At 44.4% G+C, this 20719-nt stretch overlaps 2 protein-coding genes across 3 annotated transcripts; one reads left to right on the forward strand and one right to left on the reverse strand.

Moving 5' to 3' along the window:
• Window positions 1-806: 806 nt before the first annotated feature.
• Window positions 807-14879, forward strand: LOC106606729 (kelch-like protein 24). Of its 2 annotated transcripts, XM_045720014.2 has the most exons (12): window positions 807-951; window positions 2230-2518; window positions 4407-4541; window positions 4749-4940; window positions 5384-5527; window positions 11876-12062; window positions 12335-12481; window positions 12689-12817; window positions 13084-13260; window positions 13507-13653; window positions 13888-14053; window positions 14414-14879. In XM_045720014.2, the coding sequence occupies exons 2-12, from the start codon at window positions 2249-2251 to the stop codon at window positions 14583-14585; spliced, it is 1866 nt and encodes a 621-aa protein (XP_045575970.1). In that variant the 5' UTR covers window positions 807-951; window positions 2230-2248; the 3' UTR covers window positions 14586-14879. The 2 variants fall into 2 exon arrangements, with proteins under 2 accessions (XP_045575970.1, XP_045575971.1); XM_045720015.2 differs by lacking the exon at window positions 5384-5527.
• A 1640-nt stretch (window positions 14880-16519) lies between these two features.
• On the reverse strand, window positions 16520-19948 carry LOC106606728 (NHP2-like protein 1). Its single transcript, XM_045721283.2, has 3 exons — window positions 19865-19948; window positions 18816-18936; window positions 16520-16776 (listed from the first exon to the last, which is right to left on the reverse strand). Exons 1-3 carry the CDS (start codon window positions 19946-19948, stop codon window positions 16520-16522), a joined length of 462 nt encoding a protein of 153 aa, XP_045577239.1.
• Between the last annotated feature and the right edge of the window lie 771 nt (window positions 19949-20719).

Raw genomic sequence — 20719 nt, forward strand, 5'->3', positions numbered from 1 at the left:
TCACTGGTGAAGTAGATAAATACCATGCAAAACTGTAGCGAGCCATGAGTTTCTCCTTACCAGGTGACCTAACCAGGAAAATCTCTGAGCCCTAGTAGTGTGAATCTAGCCAATTAAAAAAATATCTTAAATGTTTATTAGACACACAGCTCATTTGATAGAGAGGCAGACAGAAGGAATCCTAGCAGGCCATGGTCAGGAGATCCTTCTGACCCAGTCAACCAGGAAATGAAGGGAGGAGGAGTCCCATGCACCAGCAGTCTTCTTAGACGGAAAGCTTTTGATTCTGGCTTCAATGGAGAGGACACAGAGAGAGGGAGAAGACAAGTTCAAGCCAGTTAATCTACATGGGTTGTGTCTGGTGGACAACTTGTCATGGTCATAATGAAGTATCGCTTAAAAGTCTAAACTGTATTCCGTATGAAACTTTATAGCAAAGCCATCCAAATAGTTGATTTTATCTAAACTGTAAGTGACTACAACCAGTCTTGTATGTGCCAGTATGCAGAGTTTGGTCATTATATGAAATCTGACCATATCATACATTGCATAGGATCACCACTGACATTTACAAAGTCTATCTCTGATGTAACCATGAGTCACTGGAGTGGTATTATGGCTATTGGTGATAATATGTGGAGTTACACCTAGGTGGAGCTTCAAATTAGATAAATAATACACTGTGACTAACTGATATACACAAAATGTGTTTTATTACATTATACTTTGAACAGGTACATACATGATGGATCAACCTTTTAGGGTGTAACCAAGCAAGGACCTTCGGGGACATAAACAGCAGGGGGCGATAAGGAGCTCTGTTTCACTTTGCTGAAAAAGTAAAACAGAGAGAAAAGAAGACATGGCGTCTGGTGGTCACGACTCTTAACAATTTTTCGGTCGAGACCTGACAAATTTGGATTGTTCTATTGATGCCGCAATGTTTATCAGGTATTGGAACATATTATCACGATGTCAGGGTAGAAGTGTATGGTGCAGTCTTAGATTTTGGGCAATAAATAACCATTTTAGGAGGCAAGTGTCGGTCATCATTTAACTTAGCAGTTGTCAGCAGTGTCAGTCAGTCTGAGCGCTTTCCAGAAATCTTCGGCAATAACAAACTAGCTTGTTAGTGTTTTAATTACATTCATTGCATATGTAGTGTTGTAATTTCAGTTTCAATGCACTATTTCAATCGAAGGAATCAGTTTGCGTCCTCAAAATTATTGCATTGGTTGAAAATTGTGTAATTGCCATAACAAGGGGGAAATGTAATTACTACAATATTATGTTGTGTGAACTGGAATGGCATTATCTGGTCTTGGAATTGTACTAGACACTTGTGATGCTGCTATGAATTCCCTCACTAACCTTACTTCTTTTTTTATTTTGTATTATTGTATTTGCTATGGAGAGGCCAGTATATGAGAGGAGACTGTTGCCCCAGTGGACTGAAAATATTCTTGACAGGCAAGCTGGGGAAAAATAGACTGTAGCCAGCAGATTCGACCGGCTTGCTTAAAGCTGCTCTAGGGTTGGACAGCATTCCTGTGTCGATGTTAAAGGCTCTGCATGCTCAGTCAAACACAGCATTTACTCTGATGTGGCTCTACAGAAGTCAAGGCATGCATACTTCTTGCAATTCGCAGACCTGTTGTCAAGTAAGGGAGTTTGTGTTTATACAGGACATACTGCCAACCAGTCATGTCAATGCAGAGCTATACAGAGTTGTTATTCACATTATTACAACATTTTGGAGTCGAATGGCATTGCAGTGCGGAGCTTGATTTGGCCTCTGCAGACCTGGGGGGATGAGAAATGCGTTGTACTCCGAATTTTCCCATTATCCCAACTGTTACACCGAGAAGATTGAATGACTGCTAGTTTTTCTGGAAAAGTGTCATTTTTGTTCTCATGCTAGATAGCAGAAGACATAGCAGCCATTTTGTTGTTCAATGCGCCATGCCATTCCATAATGGTTGCTGTGTCTACCTATAACTAGCATGACGTCAGTGTAACAGTTGGGATAATGGGACAATTCGTAGTACAACACATTTCTCATCCCTGGATTGAGGTATGTTTTCTGAGCCAAATCTCGCGCCAGGTCCACGGTTTCTTAATCTACACAGGAATGCTGTCTGACCCTAGTGCAGCTGTAAGCAAGTGGGTCAGATCTGCTGGGTAAAGAGGCTGTAGCCTACAGTCTATCTGCCTCTTCCTCCCCTACAGGCTTGACTAAAGTGAAAGGATGGCCGAAATCATTGCTGTGAACATCTCGGCCACATCCGCCACCTTCTTCCTGCCCCCATCTCCTGTCCTTGAGGACTCTGGCTTTCCCCTGGCCTCGCTGGACAGTGAGGACTATGTGTTTGTAGAGGCCAGGCACCCCAACAAGGTCCTGGAGGGCCTGAACAGCCTGCGTCTCAACAATGCCTTCTGTGATGTGACACTGTGCTGTGGGGGGCAGGAGTTCCCCTGTCACCGCATCGTACTGGCTTCCTTTAGCTCCTACTTCCAGGTATGGACAGTGGTGTACGGTACAATACAACTTTATTAATCCCCACAGGGAGTGTTGAAGTTATCATTGGGACAAGAGTACAAAAAACATACATTGTCCAAGAGCAGACAGAGAATGCATACACTACTTCTCCATACACTACAAGGGCATTAGGTAGCCTAGTGGTTAAGAGCTTTGGGCCAGTAACCGAAAGGTCACTGGTTTGAATCACCGAACCAACTAGGTGAAAAATCTGCCGATGTGCCCTTGAGCAAGGCACTTAACCCTAATTACTCCTGTAAGTCGCTTTGGATAAGAGCGTCTACTAAATGACTAAGATGTATATGTAAATTAAATTGTGGGTAGATATTCGGGGGGACAAACAGTAGACGTTGGATCTGGGAGTCGTCTCCCAGGATTTTGGGGGAAATTGTAAAAGGCATTTCCTGCAATTGTGCACAGTTTGACATTACTTTATAATGCCTCTCTTGAATGGTATTTTGAAAACAGTACAAGTGGAAGGATAAGTCAGCACCATCATGAATTAAGGTATTTCAAGGCAAATATTAACACAAAAAAGATCAAGACTGAGTTTTATTATAATTGTGAATATTTACATATAAAAAGAAAGTTCCTGCAATTCTACAGTTTGACATGAATTTATGCCCTCTCTTGAGGGGTACTTTGAAAACGGTATAAGTGAAAGGATCAGTCACCATCAATGAAAGTATTTAAAATATTAATAATACAAAAAAGATGAAGACTGAGTACTATTATAATGATGATGCACATTCATATTTACATAGGATATCATCTACTAAATTGATCATACATTGACTATCAAGTTTTCTAGTTTTCATTGTTTTAGCTCAACCTCCACCTGTAAACTTACCTTGAACTAAGGACTGGCTGAATGCCTGTTAGAGGGGGAGAGTCTTCATTGAAACTGTAAATTAGTAATATTTCACTTACTGGTACTGAAGCAGGATGCGCACAAATATATTGTGCACCTGTATAGACAGCGGAGGAGGCTCAGTGCATCCGAACAGGACTGGACTAATGCAGTGCAGTTTTATAAATGCTAATCTACACATTTTGTCATGAGGCTGAGAGAAAATGTTGCGGTTTTAAAGCATTTTTTTTGCAGTTCTACACATTTTCCATGGGGTAGAGAGAAACGTGCTGTTTTATAGCTCATCTCATGCTATTCACATTTTGCCATGAGGATGAGAAATAATTTAGCAGTTTTAAATCAAATGTCCGGGTATTCTACAATTTCCTATTATTCTACAATCAACCTGTTCGGAATATTGGGGGAGGGGACATGTCCCTCTCATCTCCCATGGCAATTTTGCGTATGATACACTAACACTTACCAACTCATACCGGACAGTCAGACTGTGCGTTAATATAAGTCGGTGGCCTCGAGGTTTGAGCGTTGGACTTCCGGAGCCGACAAGGTAAAAATAAATCTGTTGCTGTGCCCTTGAGCACAGGGTCTTTGCCCCTGAGGCACTTAACCCTAATTGCTCCAGGGGCACTGTACAATGGTGACCCTGGCCGTGACCCCACTCTATATGGGTGTCTCAGGGGGAGTTGGGATATGCAAACTACACACTTGTGTATAACAGGACAAATGTAAGCACCCCCCCCAAATGATTATTCTAACTACTATACGACATAGACTCAGAGTGCAATACAGTGGTGCAGCAGGGATGAGCAAGCTGACGGTGCCCCTGCTCCTGAACTATTCCATTTACTGAATGGATACAGTTTACTGATGACCGTGCATCTTTTATATTGTCACTCACTGCAGACCTGAAGTACTTAAATGTGGTCATTTGCTGTTGGCGCTTTTCCATTGGCAGGAGTCTGCTTCTCTCTTGTCCTAATGCTCTGCCCTCCCCAGGCCATGTTCTCCACAGACCTGATGGAGTCCAGACAGGAGCGGGTGGCCATCAACGGAGTGGAGTCCCAGATGATTGGCATGCTGGTCAGCTACGCCTACACGGCTGAGGTGGTCATCTCCAAGGCCAACGTGCAGGTGAGGTCGAACCGTTGTCTTCCTGTCTCACTTTGTAGTCAGCTTCTGGTTTAGCATTGCAGTTGTTAAATTAAAGTTGAACTACCCCAGAGTTGAAGTCAGTTTCATTCCTAGTTATAAATACAGTAAATGGCACTTCTCATTTCCTAAATAAATGTCCTGAGTTGACTGTCTTGAAATCAAATGTCATTGACCTGTGACCCCCAGGCCCTGCTGGCTGCGGCCAACCTCTTGGACGTGATGGCAGTGCGTGAAGCCTGCTGCCGCTTCATGGAGCGCCAGATGGATGAGATGAACTGTGTGGGCATCCACTGCTTCGCTGAGGCCCACTCCTGCAGGGAGCTGGAGAAACGCAGCATGGACTACATCCTCCAGCACTTCGGCAGTGTCTGCCAACAGGTGAGATAGGAAGGAAGTCTGGGTTGTGTAGTCCAAACCTGGGGCGTCTCAATAGTTTCAAATGTATTTTTCACCTCTGTTCAATGCAGCACAGATGAAGGAGAACACAATGATCCCAGAGAGGTATTCGGTTTCACCCGTGTTGTTCCTTCAGAACAGTGCAGACGAAGGAGAGGACATTTCTCATGTCTCATTGTTTAGACATTCCCATTCTTTGTGTATGTGAGAAAGGGGAAGTGACATCATAGTCAACTGTCTTTTGTTCCCCTAAACAAAACTGTCTGGCCCCTTGCCAGCCCTGGATCATGTTCATTAGGCACCAAAAGGAAGAAACTAGACTAAAACAGGGAGGGACTACCTGGACTTGTTCCAATAAGAAATGCTAATTTTTGCTTAAAATTTCAAAATCTTTTGAACACTGCCCCCCCCCCCCACACCCCCAGGAGGAGTTCCTGTCTCTGTGTGCAGACAAGCTGACGGAGATCATCGCCAGCGACCACCTGAACGTAGCCAAGGAGGAGACTGTGTTCGAGGCCACCATGCTGTGGCTGGACAAGAGCGCCACCCGTAGGCAGAGCTTTGAAAAGGTCAGCGTGGAAACAACAGTCAATGCAGTGGTCCCCCATTTGTCTGTGTGTTGAGCAGTATCTAGGCAACAGATTGTGTCCAGCTCTGTGCTACGCTCCCCTCCCTACAGTTGACTGTGGTGTGTGGGGTTTTAAGCTCTGGAATCCCCAGTAGATCTGACAGTCTGAAACCCCAGCTGTCAGTCACTCAGCGTTACATAAACGTTAGGGGTGTTAGAAATTTGTTATTCTTCAATAACACAAACTCCAAAGCAAATCAGGGGGAGAAAAATAGGTTTATTCAGAGAGGACAAATCAAGATGTTATGCTGGGAGTCAGATGTTCAGTCTCCCCTGTCCTCAGCTTTTCCCCACCGAACAAAGGAACAGGATGCCATTTATAACCCCCCACCCTAGCCTGGGGTTGACCAATCAGAAGTCCTTGCAGTACAACTTGGCCAATGGCCAAATAACCAGTATCCTTCTCCCGACTCCATGTACAGACCAATGAAAAGGTGACACATGTAGCCCACGTCGCTCTGAGTTCAGGAGTGACTTTCCACAGATTCTGAACAGATGTTGAACTGAACCAACTCCTATTTACAATTCGCTATTGACCATTAGTACTCTCGTCTTCTCATCCTCTGCGTTGTGTATTTATCTTCAAAATATTCTTATATTCCCCCTAGGCCATTTTTTAAAAATAAATATAGTTAAAATGTCATTTTAGAAGACAACATTAGAAAACATGAAAAAATTTACGGAATAGAAAAACATTAGCAGTAAAGCATAAAATCATTTACATTATTAAACACCTTGCATTTTTCTCTAAAACACAAAGGGCATATTGTACCTGCCGTTGCCATAAGAAATAGATTTCACACAAAGTTATAGAAAAGAGGACTTAACAAGTGTGCCAGCACATCTGAGAGAGCATGGTTCACTACAGCACCGAGGACAGTTACCACGGGCACATTGACCACAATCATGAGGCTTGGTGTGATGATGAAGACCCTTATGATCCCCAGCACATTCTGGTGAACACCACTGATACCATCTCCAAAAGGCACAGTTGATGAATCTTATGATATCTCCTATCACGTAACCATCGGATTTTAGCAGACAAACATCGGGCAATAGCACATTGCCGGGGCGGCAGGGTAGCCTAGTGGTTAGAGCGTTGGACTAGTAACCGAAAGGTTGCAAGTTTGAATCCCCGAGCTGACAAGGTATAAATCTGTTGTTCTGCCCCTGAACAAGGCAGTTAACCCACTGTTCCTAGGCTGTCATTGAAAATAAGAATTTGTTCTTAACTGACTTGCCTAGTTAAATAAAGATACATTAAAAAATAACCTGGATGAGGATAAGAGAAATATCCACAACTCCCACTATTGGAAGTATCATGCCCACCAAAAAAACCTCCCCATGTACCACATGTGGAAGAACCACATGACTAAGCCTAAATCATCTGGATTGTAATCATGATATTTAGCACCCTCAGTCCTGATCTTTTGGAATAGGTCAGTTATTTCCTCAGAATTATCAGGAATGTAAGTACAGCATTCAGCACCAATCACAGCACATGTACCCCCTTGTGCAGACAGAAGATAATCAAGGACCAAACTATTTTGCATCGCCACAGTCCAAATGGCAACCATCTCAGCTGTAATTAACTCAAGACTCTCAACTGTACTATGAGCTAGGATTTCCAAAGAGTTATCCATATTAATAACTTCCTGTGCTATTTTAGAAATACCATAAGAGGAAAACACAATTGTAAAGTATCTCCCCGTTTCTGTAATCACACGTTTATGACGATGTGAAAAAGGAGAATTCACCGAATGTCTTACACGGGGTACAACATATACCAAATAACACGACCCTTAATAACACGACCCTTAATAACACGACCCTTAATAACACGACCCTTAATAACACGACCCTTAATAACACGACCCTTAATAACACGACCCTTAATAACACGACCCTTGCCACAACTTTGGTAACCAGGAATAGGCATAGGATCCACAGATAAAATAAGTCCCATTAGGAGCTATCATACCATTATTGATGATATTACCCAAGGTATTGAGAGACCTATTAAAACATAACCACCCAACAGGGGCATGTGTAATAACTAGGTAAGGTGGTCGCTGATTAGTGTCATTGGTAATCTCAAATGACGGAAGGTACTGCAGAACTAGGTACTCTCGCATGTTGATACTCAACATTCTCACCCAAATTAGTAGCAATAATCGTCTTATACCAATGAACATCTCTCCATATACCCAACATTTCACTCTGGTTAAAAGGAATAGCCCTTAAAGGAATACCTGCCCTTGATGTGAATGGACCATACGTACAAACCCAACAACTACTTTGATTGACTACTGTGGCATAATGTAGAGAGAGAGCTAGAAACGTATTGACTCCCAAGTGTCCCTCATCCTGCTGATGCATCTCTGTGTTAGTTCTAGAATCGAAGGATATTACTTCAGCTTCAGACAGTAGATTCTCATAACCTGTAATGAAGGAAACAAAAAAGTGAAAGTAATTTGTCCTGGTTTCAAGAGAAATTGATATTTCACATAGATTTCCCTAAGTAAGCATGTCCAGATATGTTTTGTGCAAGGTGGGGCATCACCTGTGAAGCACACTGGTTCCATATCCAAAGTTCCACACTTAGTCCAAATAGGATGGTTCTGAACTATAGATTTCTGGAGTTGTCTAATTTGCCACGTCACCTTCCCTTCAGAAATGTTCAATGTAGAGTCAAGTTGCATAATAACATCAAGGCCTAAAATAGGTTGTTCAAAGGAGCTTATCCAAACCCCTGCATCAGTCTTCATTGGACCAATAGAAATTGATAATGGTTTGGTCTGTTTCATATCTGCCCACCCCCCCCCCCCCCCCCACACACACACACACACACACACACTCCTGTTGCTCTCATCTTCTTTCCCATGTACTGAGGACATACCTGTTTTGCATAAGCTATGGGCAATACAGTGACTTCATCACCCGTTTCAACTAAAGAAAGTTGTTATCCATCATGTTCAAATATTCCATCCGATTTCATATGTACACCAGCTGAGATGGAACGTAAGAGGGGTCTGTTAGTTTACCTCCACAGCATCCAGCAACCTCTGCTGCTGAGTATTGTGTCGTTGGGACTGTTGTCTTGTTTCCATTTTCCCTTAGATGGACCCTGCTTCTCCTGGCCACTTCTCATAAAATAACATTTTCTTTTCCAACAGTCTCGTTGCCAGTGACCAGAAATCCCGCAATAATGACATACACCAGGTTTCTGTTGTTGTGAACGGATAATGTTGTTGGTTTCACTCGGAACCTGCATAATTCTGATAACCACGTCTCGTGGATGCTTAAATGCTGATTTATGTGTGATCACTGTCCTCTGGAAGTTTATCTTTACTCCCTTTTACAGCCTAAGACATCGTTTGTCACTGCTGTCAGAATCTGTTGACTCAAAGACAGACAGTGCCGACCAGCTTGAAACCTGATCTGCCTTGCACAACTCGGTGTAAGGATAGATTAGGAGAAAACCGAGAGGCCACAGGTGGGGGTCACGTCTGACCTTTTCATCTGTGTCTCCTGCTCTACTTTGAAATGGTTCTAGAGAGTGAATTTAAAATCTGTTTCATGTTCACATCCGAAAGAGCTGTTCCACCCTTTTCCAGAGTGGTTTTCTCACTTAACATTAACGTCAAAAGTTGTATAATATATATAGCTCTATGTTTATATTTATTTATCCCCAAAATATATATCTCTGTGTGTATATGTGTGTGTGTGTGTGTGTGTGTGTGTGTGTGTATATGTGTGTACATGCACACGTATGTATGTATGTATGTATGTATGTGTATATACACACACACACACACACACACCACACACACACACACACACACACACACACACACACACAGAGTGGGGGGGGGAAGTATTTGATCCCCTGCTGATTTTGTACGTTTGCCCACTGACAAAGAAAGGATCAGTCTATAATTTTAATGGTAGGTTTATTTGAACAGTGAGAGACAAAATAACAACAAAAATATCCAGAAAAACGCATGTCAAAAATGTTATAAAATGATTTGCATTTTAAAGAGGGAAATAAGTATTTGACCCCCTCTCAATCAGAAACATTTCTGGCTCCCAGGTGTCTTTTATACAGGTAATGAGCTGAGATTAGGAGCACACTCTTAAAGGGAGTGCTCCTAACCGCAGCTTGCTACCTACGCCGTGAAGGACTGAAATCACTACGCCGTGAAGGACTGAAATCCCACAGCGCCCGCAAGGTCCCCCTGCTCAAGAATACATATACATGCCCATCTGAAGTTTGCCAATGAGCATCTGAATGACTCAGAGGACAACTGGTGAAAGTGTTGTCGTCAGATGAGATCAAAATGGAGCTCTTTGGCATCAACTCAACTCGCCGTGTTTGGAGGAGGGATGCTGCCTATGACCCCAAGAACACCATCTCCACCGTCAAACATGGAGGTGGAAACCTCATGCTTTGGGGGTGTTTTTCTGCTAAGGGGACAGGACAACTTCACCGCATCAAAGGGACGATGGACGGGGCCATGTACCGTCAAATCTTGGGTGAGAACCTCCTTCCCTCAGCCAGGGCATTGAAAATGGGTCGGGGATGGGTATTCCAGCATGACAATGACCCAAAACACATGGCCATGGCAACAAAGGAGTGGCTCAAGAAGAAGCACATTAAGGTCCTGGAGTGGCCTAGCCAGTCTCCAGACCTTAATCCCATAGAAAATCTGTGGAGGGAGCTGAAGGTTCGAGTTGCCAAACGTCAGCCTCGAAACCTTAATGACTTGGAGAATATCTGCAAAGAGGAGTGGGACAAAATCCCTCCTGAGATGTGTGCAAACCTGGTGGCCAACTACAAGAAACGTCTGACCTCTGTGATTGCCAACAAGGGTTTTGCCACCAAATACTAAGTCATGTTTTGCAGAGGGGTCAAATACTTATTTCCCTCATTAAAATGCAAATCATTTTATAACATTTTTGACATGTGTTTTTCTGGATTTTTGTGTTGTTATTCTGTCTCTCACTGTTCAAATAAACCTACCATTAAAATTATAGACTGATCATTTCTTTGTCAGTGGGCAAACGTACAAAATCAGCAGGGGATCAAATACTTTTTTCCCCCACTGTGTGTGTGTGCATAACCCCTTTTGAGGACCCAACCCTTTTCCAGAACACATTGTTTCTGTAGGGCCTGGCTACCGATAACTTATCTTCACTCAAAGCTTGTTGAATGCTTACAAGGCTTACATTTACCACACGTGTAAAAATTGGTACTCAATTATGCAACAAGGTTCTATGCAACAAGGTTTCACAAAAACAGAGGACTCCAACCTTTTGATAGAGTAAACAAAGGACTTGAACACTTATACATCGCAGATACATGTCACTCATTGCATACACTATTTGAACCTGATTTGGTTCTTTAAAAATGATATTTGTCTAGACTCACCCAGCAATTATGCCATCAATCAGGAGATTAAGAGTTAACTGCGCTCAGCCTCTTTCTTCTGGATAAACACACAGTTGATAAGTTCTTGTTGTTGTTCAGACCAATTCATCCGGAACACGGCACCAAGTGTTAGCAATTTTTTTTATTCTTCAGTAACACAAACTCCAAAGCAAATCAGGGGAAGAAAAATAGGTTTATTCAGAGAGGACAAATCAAGATGTTATGCTGGGAGTCAGATGTTCAGTCTCCCCTGTCCTCAGCTTTTCCCCACCGAACAAAGGAACAGGATGCCATTTATAACCGACTCGTACAGACCAATGAAAAGGTGACATGTAGCCCACGTCGCTCTGAGTTCAGGAGTGACTTTCCACAGATTCTGAACAGATGTTGAACTGAACCAACTCCTATTTACAATTCGCTATTGACCATTAGTACTCTAGTACTCTCGTCTTCTCATCCTCTGCGTTGTATATTTATCTTCAAAATATTCTTATAGGGGTTAGAACCCCATTGTATGGTCCTGTAGTAACCATGGGCCCTGGAAGGTGTCACCCTGGCCTGGCACCAATAGGATTTAGAGCCTCTCAGATGTGAGTCGGTGTCATTTTGCATAGGTCAGGGGTCAGCGATCCTATCATGTTAAGTGGAAGTTGGAGGTATCAAGGTCGCTCTGGTAAAATGGAATAGGACCTAACCTTTTCAATTAAAATAACTAAATTGAAGGTTAGGTCCTATGGCCTTGTTTTAATGTGTATATAAAACTGTAGAGGTCGGATGGAGATGCCTGCCTGTGTCCAGTGAGTGCAGGTGTGTTTGTTTTCAGTGTATGTCGTCATTCTAACCCACGTCTCCCTGCAGGTCTTGGAGCACATCCGCCTGCCCCTGATCAGCCCGTACTACATCCACGATGTGATTGAGTCCCTGGAGGTGGTCCGGGAGTCCCAGCGCTGTCAGAGGCTCATCTCTGAGGCCAAGGACTACCTGCTGCTACAGGACCGACGAGGAGAGCTCTACTGCCCCCGAGCACGCCCACGTAGGTCCACAGGTAGGTACCAGACGCATGGCTACATGCACATAAACACACTCCAAATACACCCTGTCACCCTGACTCACACAAGGACTTTAACACACACACATTTAACCTCCCACTTGCCAAACTCCTCTACACGCCTAGCGCTTTAATTAGCTTTCTGAAGCGCAAACCCTGGTATGCCTGGAGGATTGTTCTGCCTTTAATACAATGACCAGCTCTCTGAAGGGACTAGTCTCTGTGGCTCCCCAGTCACATCCTTCTCTGCTGGCCTCTCTCTGTGACAGGGACAGCTGAGGTGATTGTGACGGTGGGGGGAGAGGATGATAAGGTGGTGCTGCGTAGCGTGGAGAGTTTTGACCCCCTTACCAGCCAGTGGAAGAGTCTGGCCTGCCTGCCCTTCGCTGTCAGTAAACACGGCCTGGTGGTTTCAGGTGAGGATCATTTGGTTTAGTTTGTATATTAACACCTAGTGATAAGATGGATCCTACTACTGTATGTTATAGAACCTTTGTTACATTTGACCTAATGCTTGAGAATGAGATGAAGAAAAGAGATGTCAGTTTCTCACAAAATACACACATTTGTGAGGAATTGTATTATTTTCTAATGTATTCCCATCTCCATGTTCTCTCCCCCAGGCTCCACTCTGTACCTGGCTGGAGGGGAGTTCCCTGATGGCTCGGCCAGCAGAGAGATGTGGCGCTATGACCCCTGCTTCGACTCCTGGCTGGAGATGGCCCCCATGAACGTAGCCCGCTCAGAGCTAGGTAAAAATCAGTCAATTCTAGCCATTTATTTATCCATTTTAACATACTGTCTGACATGTCAGCGTTAAAATTAGTTTTATTCCATAACACTGGTTAGAAGGACAGCCGGAGACTTTGTGTCAGGTTAACAATAGCCAATACAGTTCATCATTTGTGACTGCCGACAGACTTCTGATTGAAGATAGACTTCCATTGGATAACTCCTCTCTGTTTAAAGTTGAGCAGGCCGAATCTTCCATGAATATGTCCCCCTCCCTCCCCTCCAGGTTTGGTGATGCTGGATGGCTATGTGTTTGCGGTGGGGGGCTGGGAGGGCCGTTCCCGCCTGGACTCGGTAGAGTGTTACAACCCCCACACCAACACCTGGCAGTTCATGGAGTCGGTCAAGATGGCCGTCACCAGCCCTGCTGTGGTGGCACTGGATGGACTGCTCTATGTCACAGGTAGGGGAGATCAGCTCTGAAAAAGATCTGATGTGATTGGTCAAAAGACCTATTTGTGGGAAAAATATGAATTGGGATGACTGTATAAACGCAGGCAAAGTATTTACTGTGGACAGTCACAGCAACTCTATAGGTTCAGCTTGGTTTATATAATTTTTCTGAAATTGCTTTATGCGGTAGTTTGAATTGTCTACAGGTCATCTTTAATATTAGATAGTAACTTATCGGTGTCCTCCTGGCTCCTAGGTGGTGCTGTTCTAGAGGATGGTGACGGCACAGACCTGGCCCAGGTGTACAACCCTAAAACGTCTGTATGGACTGAGGTGGCCCCCATGCAGATCGCTCGCTCCGGCTCTGCTGCCTGCACCCTGAAGGGGAAAATCTACGTCATAGGTATCAGGGATCAGTTTTGACTTTTGGATCACAATGAATACAATTACATGGACATGGGGGACCTGATCCTAGATCAGCACACCTACTCTAAGATGCTTGATACATAGTGACTTTTCCCTGAACACGTGACCTGATCAGGAAAAAAGTAGTAAGGCCCTAGTTTGAAGCCAGAGGATATTTCCACATTGTCTGTGGAAAAATACATTAGGATTTTCTTCTGTATTCCATTCCTAGGTGGCTGGCATGCGTCCACAGAGAACACAGACAAGGTGGAGTGTTACGACCCCAAGAGTAACCAGTGGACCATGTGTGCCCATATGAGGGAGAGGCGCTACCGGCCCGGTGTGGCCGTGGTGGACGGCAAGATCTACGTGCTGGGTGGAGAGGAGGGCTGGGACAGGTAAAAGACAGCTCCATGTCAAGCCTTTCTAATTATATTCAGCTTGATTGTATTTATTAGGACACACCTGAGCAAAATGGTTTTCAACAGAAAATGAAAGCAAGCGTTTCTTATTGAACAAGTTGACGTATTCTCTCCCTATTTCAGTCGGTTTTCTCGGGTTTGGTGCCTACTGAATACGACCCTGATTTGGCAGGTGCAAGGCCTATCAAATATATTTTTAAGGAGAATATGAAAAGTATCTGGGGTGCCTATGGCACCCTATTCATAGCACTACTTTTGATGAAATGGCACCTTATTCCATATGTAGTGCACTACTTTTGACCAGAGCCTACGCAACCTGTCCCATCTGTCCGCCAGGTACCACGACACCATCGAGCGGTACTGTGAGGAGACAGACAGCTGGGAGATCGTGGGGGAGATGCCCACCAGCCGGAGCTGGCTGAGCTGTGTCTCTCTGCAGCTGAGGAAGGACGCCCATGGGGGCAGCCGTCCCGGCACTGCCTCTGAGACCGAGTTCTCTGTGGACTGAGGAGGGAAAGAGAGACGGATGGAGGGAGAACTCCAGACCATTCATTTATATTGCTCCAGACTGCCACCTTTTGGAGAGCTCTGACTATGCATCTCTGCCAAACTGTCAACCTGACCCTGGCTGTTCAGGTGAACAGAAGTCACTCTGTGCCAGAGGGCAGCTAACTACCTTAGTAGGGCTGCTATTCTGTCTCATCGTGAGTCTTGACCTTGCCAAGTCACTGCGCCTCAAGGCTTAACTCATGGAGGACAGTTGTGTGACTGCCTCAATGGCAAGCCTGACAAAAGTGGTCTTTATTTCACCATGAAAGCCTGTTCTCTTACTCAATGGCATGGTTCCATTCTGTTGCCATGGCAATATGTCACTGTGTACATGGTAAGGGTATCATTTAGGATGGATGACCCTCCTCACCCACTTATGGAACCCTCTCTCTTGTAATGTTACGTAAACGTTTGGGGTCAGGCTGTTTCATTAGAACTGTCACCTTACAACGGTGACTTAGCGAGATGTTCTCTCCACAACCATCGTAGTGTATTTTTGTATTATTTTTATGTGATGTTTCTTTAGTTGTGGATGGCCCATTTTATTACAATTGGAAGATCATTATTTTTCCCCGTTTATAAAAGATGCTCTTTATTGGCCAAAGAATCCATTGTGAACCAATATTTGAGACAAATTAGTGAAGAAAAGCCAAACATGTTTGAAGTGTTTTGTCATGCAAATTTGGAAGGTCTGTTCACAATTGCCTTTTGATTGCCTGTTATATGGTTTAGGTTATATTTGTCTAATCGGTATGCTTAGTAAATGTTGCTTTCCAGTAGTCATTTTAATTCTGTAAAAGTGGAAATGTGAAATTAATAAAAAGCATATGGATGCCAATATGGTTATTACTGAATCTGACTAGCATGCCACTCTAGGCTGAGATGCACCCAGAATAATTTTGTCCCCCTGTAGATGCCAGGATCTAAACCCATTTTACCGCATGGCTTTTACCCAAGTTTCCATCCATCTGCCCATATAGGTTCCTTTGATTACAATGCTGAAACAGGATCATTTTAATTGAGACATAATTATACATTATCACCTACACAGTGACTTGCCCAATGTATTTAATCAAATTATAATTTAAAACCAAATGTAGGAATGTTTCCCAAATGAAACACTACAAATACTGGAATGAACATGTCCACCTTTAACTGTACCAAAACTAAGTGTAATTGCATTTATCATTTTACCAAGTAAGTTGACTGAACACATTCTCATTTACAGCAACAACCTGGGGAATAGTTTCAGGGGATGAATGAGCCAATTGTAAACTGGAGATGATTAGGTGGCCATGATGGTATGAGAGCCAGATTGGGAATTTAGCCAGGACACCAGGGTTAACACCCCTACTCTTACAATAAGTGCAATGGGATCTTTAATGACCTCAGGGAGTCAGGACACCCCATCCAAAAGACAGCACCCTACACAGGGCAGTGTCTCCAATCACAGCCCTGGGGCATTGGGATATTTTTTAGACCAGAGGAAAGGGTGCCTGCTACTGGCCCTCCAACACCACTTTCGGCAGCATCTGGTCTCCCACCCAGGGACTGACCAGGACCAACCCTGCTTAGCTTCAGAAGCAAGCCAGCAGTGGGATGCAGGGTGGTATGCTGCTGGCAATGATTCTACTATGCTTAGTTTGACATCCCGTATACTCTTTATATATAATTGCCACATTTACAACATAGTAATGTTAAAAACAAGTTAAGCCATTTTTGTTCCAGCGCTTCAGATAGACCTATTCTGTCCCAACATTTCAAAATGGACACAGCCCTACAAAATAGAATCTTCTATACATGAGTCTGACAGGACATGAAACAGAGCAGGACAACATTAAATCATAGCCCGTCCCATCGTTAACCCTACAACCCCCATCCTGAGCTCTCTGCTCACACCAGCAGTCTCTCAATGGCCATCTGGGTAGACTGGATCTGGGGCTTGAGCTGCGAGCCCTCCTTGATGGTGACCGAAGTGGCAATGACTGGGCGTGAGACCCCGCAGGCGCGTCCCAGGGCCTGCTTGGAGCGCACAAACACATAGGGCACGTTCTTGTCCTCGCAGAGCAGTGGCAGGTGGAGGATGATCTCCAGGAGCTCTGCGTCCATCACGATGAACTCAGCAATACCGCAGTTAAGTGTTTTAGTGGCTGGGGGAGAGAGGACAAGCAGAGGTCAGAGAGTGACAAATCTGAAGCTGTTAGGTGAGGTGGTACTTTTCCAGAGGCATGTCAATTGTATTACTGGTCTGGATGAAATGCTGGTCTTCCTCCGAACACGTTAGGTGCAAGAGAGTAGCGAGTTAATGTCACATGCACAGTGAAATGCCTTTTTTACAAACTCAAAACCCAACAATGCAATAATCAATGTATTACTAAGAAAAAAATAAAGAACGAGATATACAAAGTATACTATATACAGGAAATATTTAAAAAGTCAGTTCCAATACCATATTTACATGTGCAGGGATACTGGAGTGATGGAGGTAGATATATATATATATATATAGGGGTAAGGTGACTAGGCGATGGGATATAAGTTAAGAGTAGCAGCAGCTTGCATGTGAGTGGGTGTGCAGGTCTGTACAGTCAGTATAAATGCATGTGCATATTATGTGCGAACGACCAAATGGAGTAAGTGTGTTGGAGTGACAGTGCGTGTGCTTAGCGAGTGCAAATACTGATATATAAGGCCAATGAAGATACATGGTAAACTCGGTCCGTGTAGCTATTTTGTTAGCTGTTGTTTTGCTTGGGGATAGAAGCTGTTCAAGAGCCTGTTGGTGTCAGACTTGATGCACCGGTACCTCTTGCCATATGGCAGCTGAGAAAATAGTCTATGGCTTGGGTGGTTGGGGTCTTTGACGATTTTCCGGGCCATCTTTTCACACCGCCTGATATAGAGGTCCTGGATGGCAGGGAGCTCTGCCCCCGTAATGTACTGGGCTGTCCGCAGAACCCTCTGTAGCGCCATGCGATCGAGGGCGGTGCTACTGCCATACCAAGCAGTGATGCAGCCAGTCAACATGCTCTCAGTGGTACAGCTGTAGAACCGTTTTACCCCCCTGAGGGGACGAGGCACTGTCGCGCCTTCTTCACAACAGATTCTTCGCGCCTGCTTTTCGACCATTTTAAGTCTTTAGTGATTTGGACACGAGGAACTTGAAGCCATCTACCTGCTCCACTGCCGCCCCATTGATGTAGTCCGCAATCAGCTCCTTGGTCTTGCTGACATTAAAGGAGAGGTTGTTGCTCCGGCACCACACTGTCATGTCACTGACCTCCTCCCTGTAGGCTGACTCATCGTCGCTGGTGATCAGGCCAACCACTGTTGTGCCGTCAGCAAACTTGATAATGGTATTACAGTCGTGGGTGAACAGGGAATACAGGAGGGACTAAGCATGGGCCCCTGTGTTAAGGGTCAGCGTGGTGGAGGTAAATGTTGCCTACCCTCACCACCTGGGGTTGGCCCGTCAGAAAGTCCAGGATCCAGGTGCAGAGGGAGGTGTTCAGACCTAGAGTCCTAAGCTTGGTGATGAGCGTGGAGGGAATAATGGTGTTGAACGCTGAGCTGTAATCAATGAACAGCATTCTCACATAGGTATTCCTCTTATCTAGGTGGGTGAGGGCAGTGTGGAGAGCAATTGAGATTGCGTCATCTATGGATCTGTTGGGGGTGTATGCAAATTGCAGTGGGTCTACGGTGGCTGGGATGGTGGAGTTAATGTGTGCCATAACCAGCCTCTCAAAAGCACTTCATGATTACAGAAGTGAGTGCTACAGGGCGGTAGTCATTGTGGCATGAAGCCTTAGAGTTCTTAGGGACAGGAATGATGGTGGTCATCTTAAAACATGTGGGGATTACAGACTGGGACATGGAGAGGTTGAAAATGACTGAATATGCCTGCCAGCTGTTTTGTGCATGCTGAGAACGCGCCCTGGAATACCGGCGGGGCCCGCGGCCTTGCGGGTGTTGACCTAATTAAAGACCCTTCTCACGTCGGCCTCAGAGAGCGAGATCCCCCCCAGACCTTGGGTCGGTGACGACCCTCACACCCGGCTCTATGTTGTTGTCGTCAAAGCGTGCGTAAAATGCATAGAGTTCGTCACCTTGTTGGAGTAAACATATTGTGCGTTTCCAACCCTGCAACCAAAACAATGTAGTTCCACTACAGATAGGTTTGTCTCACCTACATTGGCCCCTTTGCGGAGCTGCTTGTAATTAGCAGCTTGCTGCATAAGGTCCAGGATGGTTTTGCTCAGTGTGGCATCAGCCAGAGGGTAGGCCTTGGGGTTGACTTCTGCATCAGCCTAATAGGGTTAAATATATTGTGGTTAGAATTAATATGGTGACCAGGCCACACATATCAACACAGCGTGGACAGCCGCTGGGGGGTCTCGTTTTATCGGTCTTTTGACGGATCGACTCAAAGGACAGGTCAATAGCGACCACTGGCGGTTATCCAGAGTGCATAGCTAATGTTAGCTAGTTACTACAGTGAATGTTGTAAACACATGTGGCTTTTAATCTTCTTCCCATTAAGCTTTTCCATTTGCAGAATCTTCCCTTGCTGAGCCTGTCTACCACAAAATATTGTACCATGTACCAAAAATGTACCATTTCCAATTAACCGGACTGACTTAACTTTACCTATCTCTTTCTCCACGGCATTAGTTATGTGCCGATTGTCTATGGTGGAAGCTACCGGCGACCCGGGAGGAGGAACTTTAATCGCGCAGTAGAAATAGTATTCTATCGAGATACGAAACTCTCAGCTGTTGTAATGAATTTAGGGATAGTGCACATTCTGAATATAGTTTTTTTTTAAGTCAGTGAGAATCCCCATACCTCAAATTTCAAAATCCAACAGCTAATGGCTGCAAGACACAAAGACTTGCATTAGCTCCCTTAAATAATGCCTAGGCTTTTAGGATAGAATACCAGTTTTGTATTGCGCAGATGGATTCAAATCCATTTGCAGTCAGTCTCACTTGTGTGAGTAACCTTGCATGAGACCTGAAGACTTGCGCTAGTTCCCCAAGCTAATGTATAGGCTTTAGCTCTGTGGGCTAAGACAGTCTTGTGGTGGGTTTGATGACAACCCCGTTGATCACACCAGACCTGCCCACTCTCTTCAGCTGAGCTGTTTCTCCTTCAGTCACCACAACTGTTTTGTTTTATTGTAGTGTATTTAACACATACCCTTATGGCAAAGGTTCCAATATGAAAATGCATTACAGTCGACTCAGCCTGTCCATACAACTTCTGAATCTGATCCATGTTAATCTTGTTAAAGGGGCAGTCTGCAGTTGCTACTTCCATTTTGCACTTATAAATGAATGGTATATACCCTAACTATCGTACCCAATGATGTCATTTGTCATACCTCATCAGAACCCCAAATATTAGCTTGTATTATTCCAATGGTTGTAAACAAGGTTAATGTAAACAAACACTGTATCAGTGGAGGCTGGTGGAAGGAGCTATAGGATGATGGGCTCATTGTAATGGCTGGAATGGAACGATATCAAACACATGGAAACCACATGTTTTACTCCGTTCCATTGATTCCATTCCATCCATTACAATGAGCCCGCTCCTCCCTCCAGTCTCCTCTGCATTGTATAGCCTCAAACCATGGTTACAACTTTCATTTGGATATCATGGATGGTCAGTCCTTGCATCCAGGGGCGGAAATCCCGGGGGGGACGGGGGACACACGACCCCCCCCATCCTGGGAAAAATATGATTTGTCCCCCCCAATATATCACTGAAACATAACTATGTAATTTAAATAATATTAATAATACGCAATGAAAGCAATTGTGCTGATTATAGACACTTAATAGCGCGTTTTTAAGTTTCAAAAGATTGCGACCCCCCCACCCTTTGCCTCACAATGGTTTGATCCACTGCCAGTTCCTTAGTTGGCAAGGTAACAGAGGGGTGGTATCCACTGTCTGAAAGGCACTCAATGAACGTAACTGATGTGAGGTTAATCCAGTCAATCGCGCACACACACTAGCTGAATATGCAGAGCTAGCGTGCGAATATTAACTATTAAGCTAGCTAGTACCTATTCCATTTATGTGG

This window comes from Salmo salar, chromosome 06 (genome assembly GCF_965601325.2).
Source record: "Salmo salar chromosome 06, fSalSal1, whole genome shotgun sequence".
Classification (NCBI taxonomy): domain Eukaryota; kingdom Metazoa; phylum Chordata; class Actinopteri; order Salmoniformes; family Salmonidae; genus Salmo; species Salmo salar.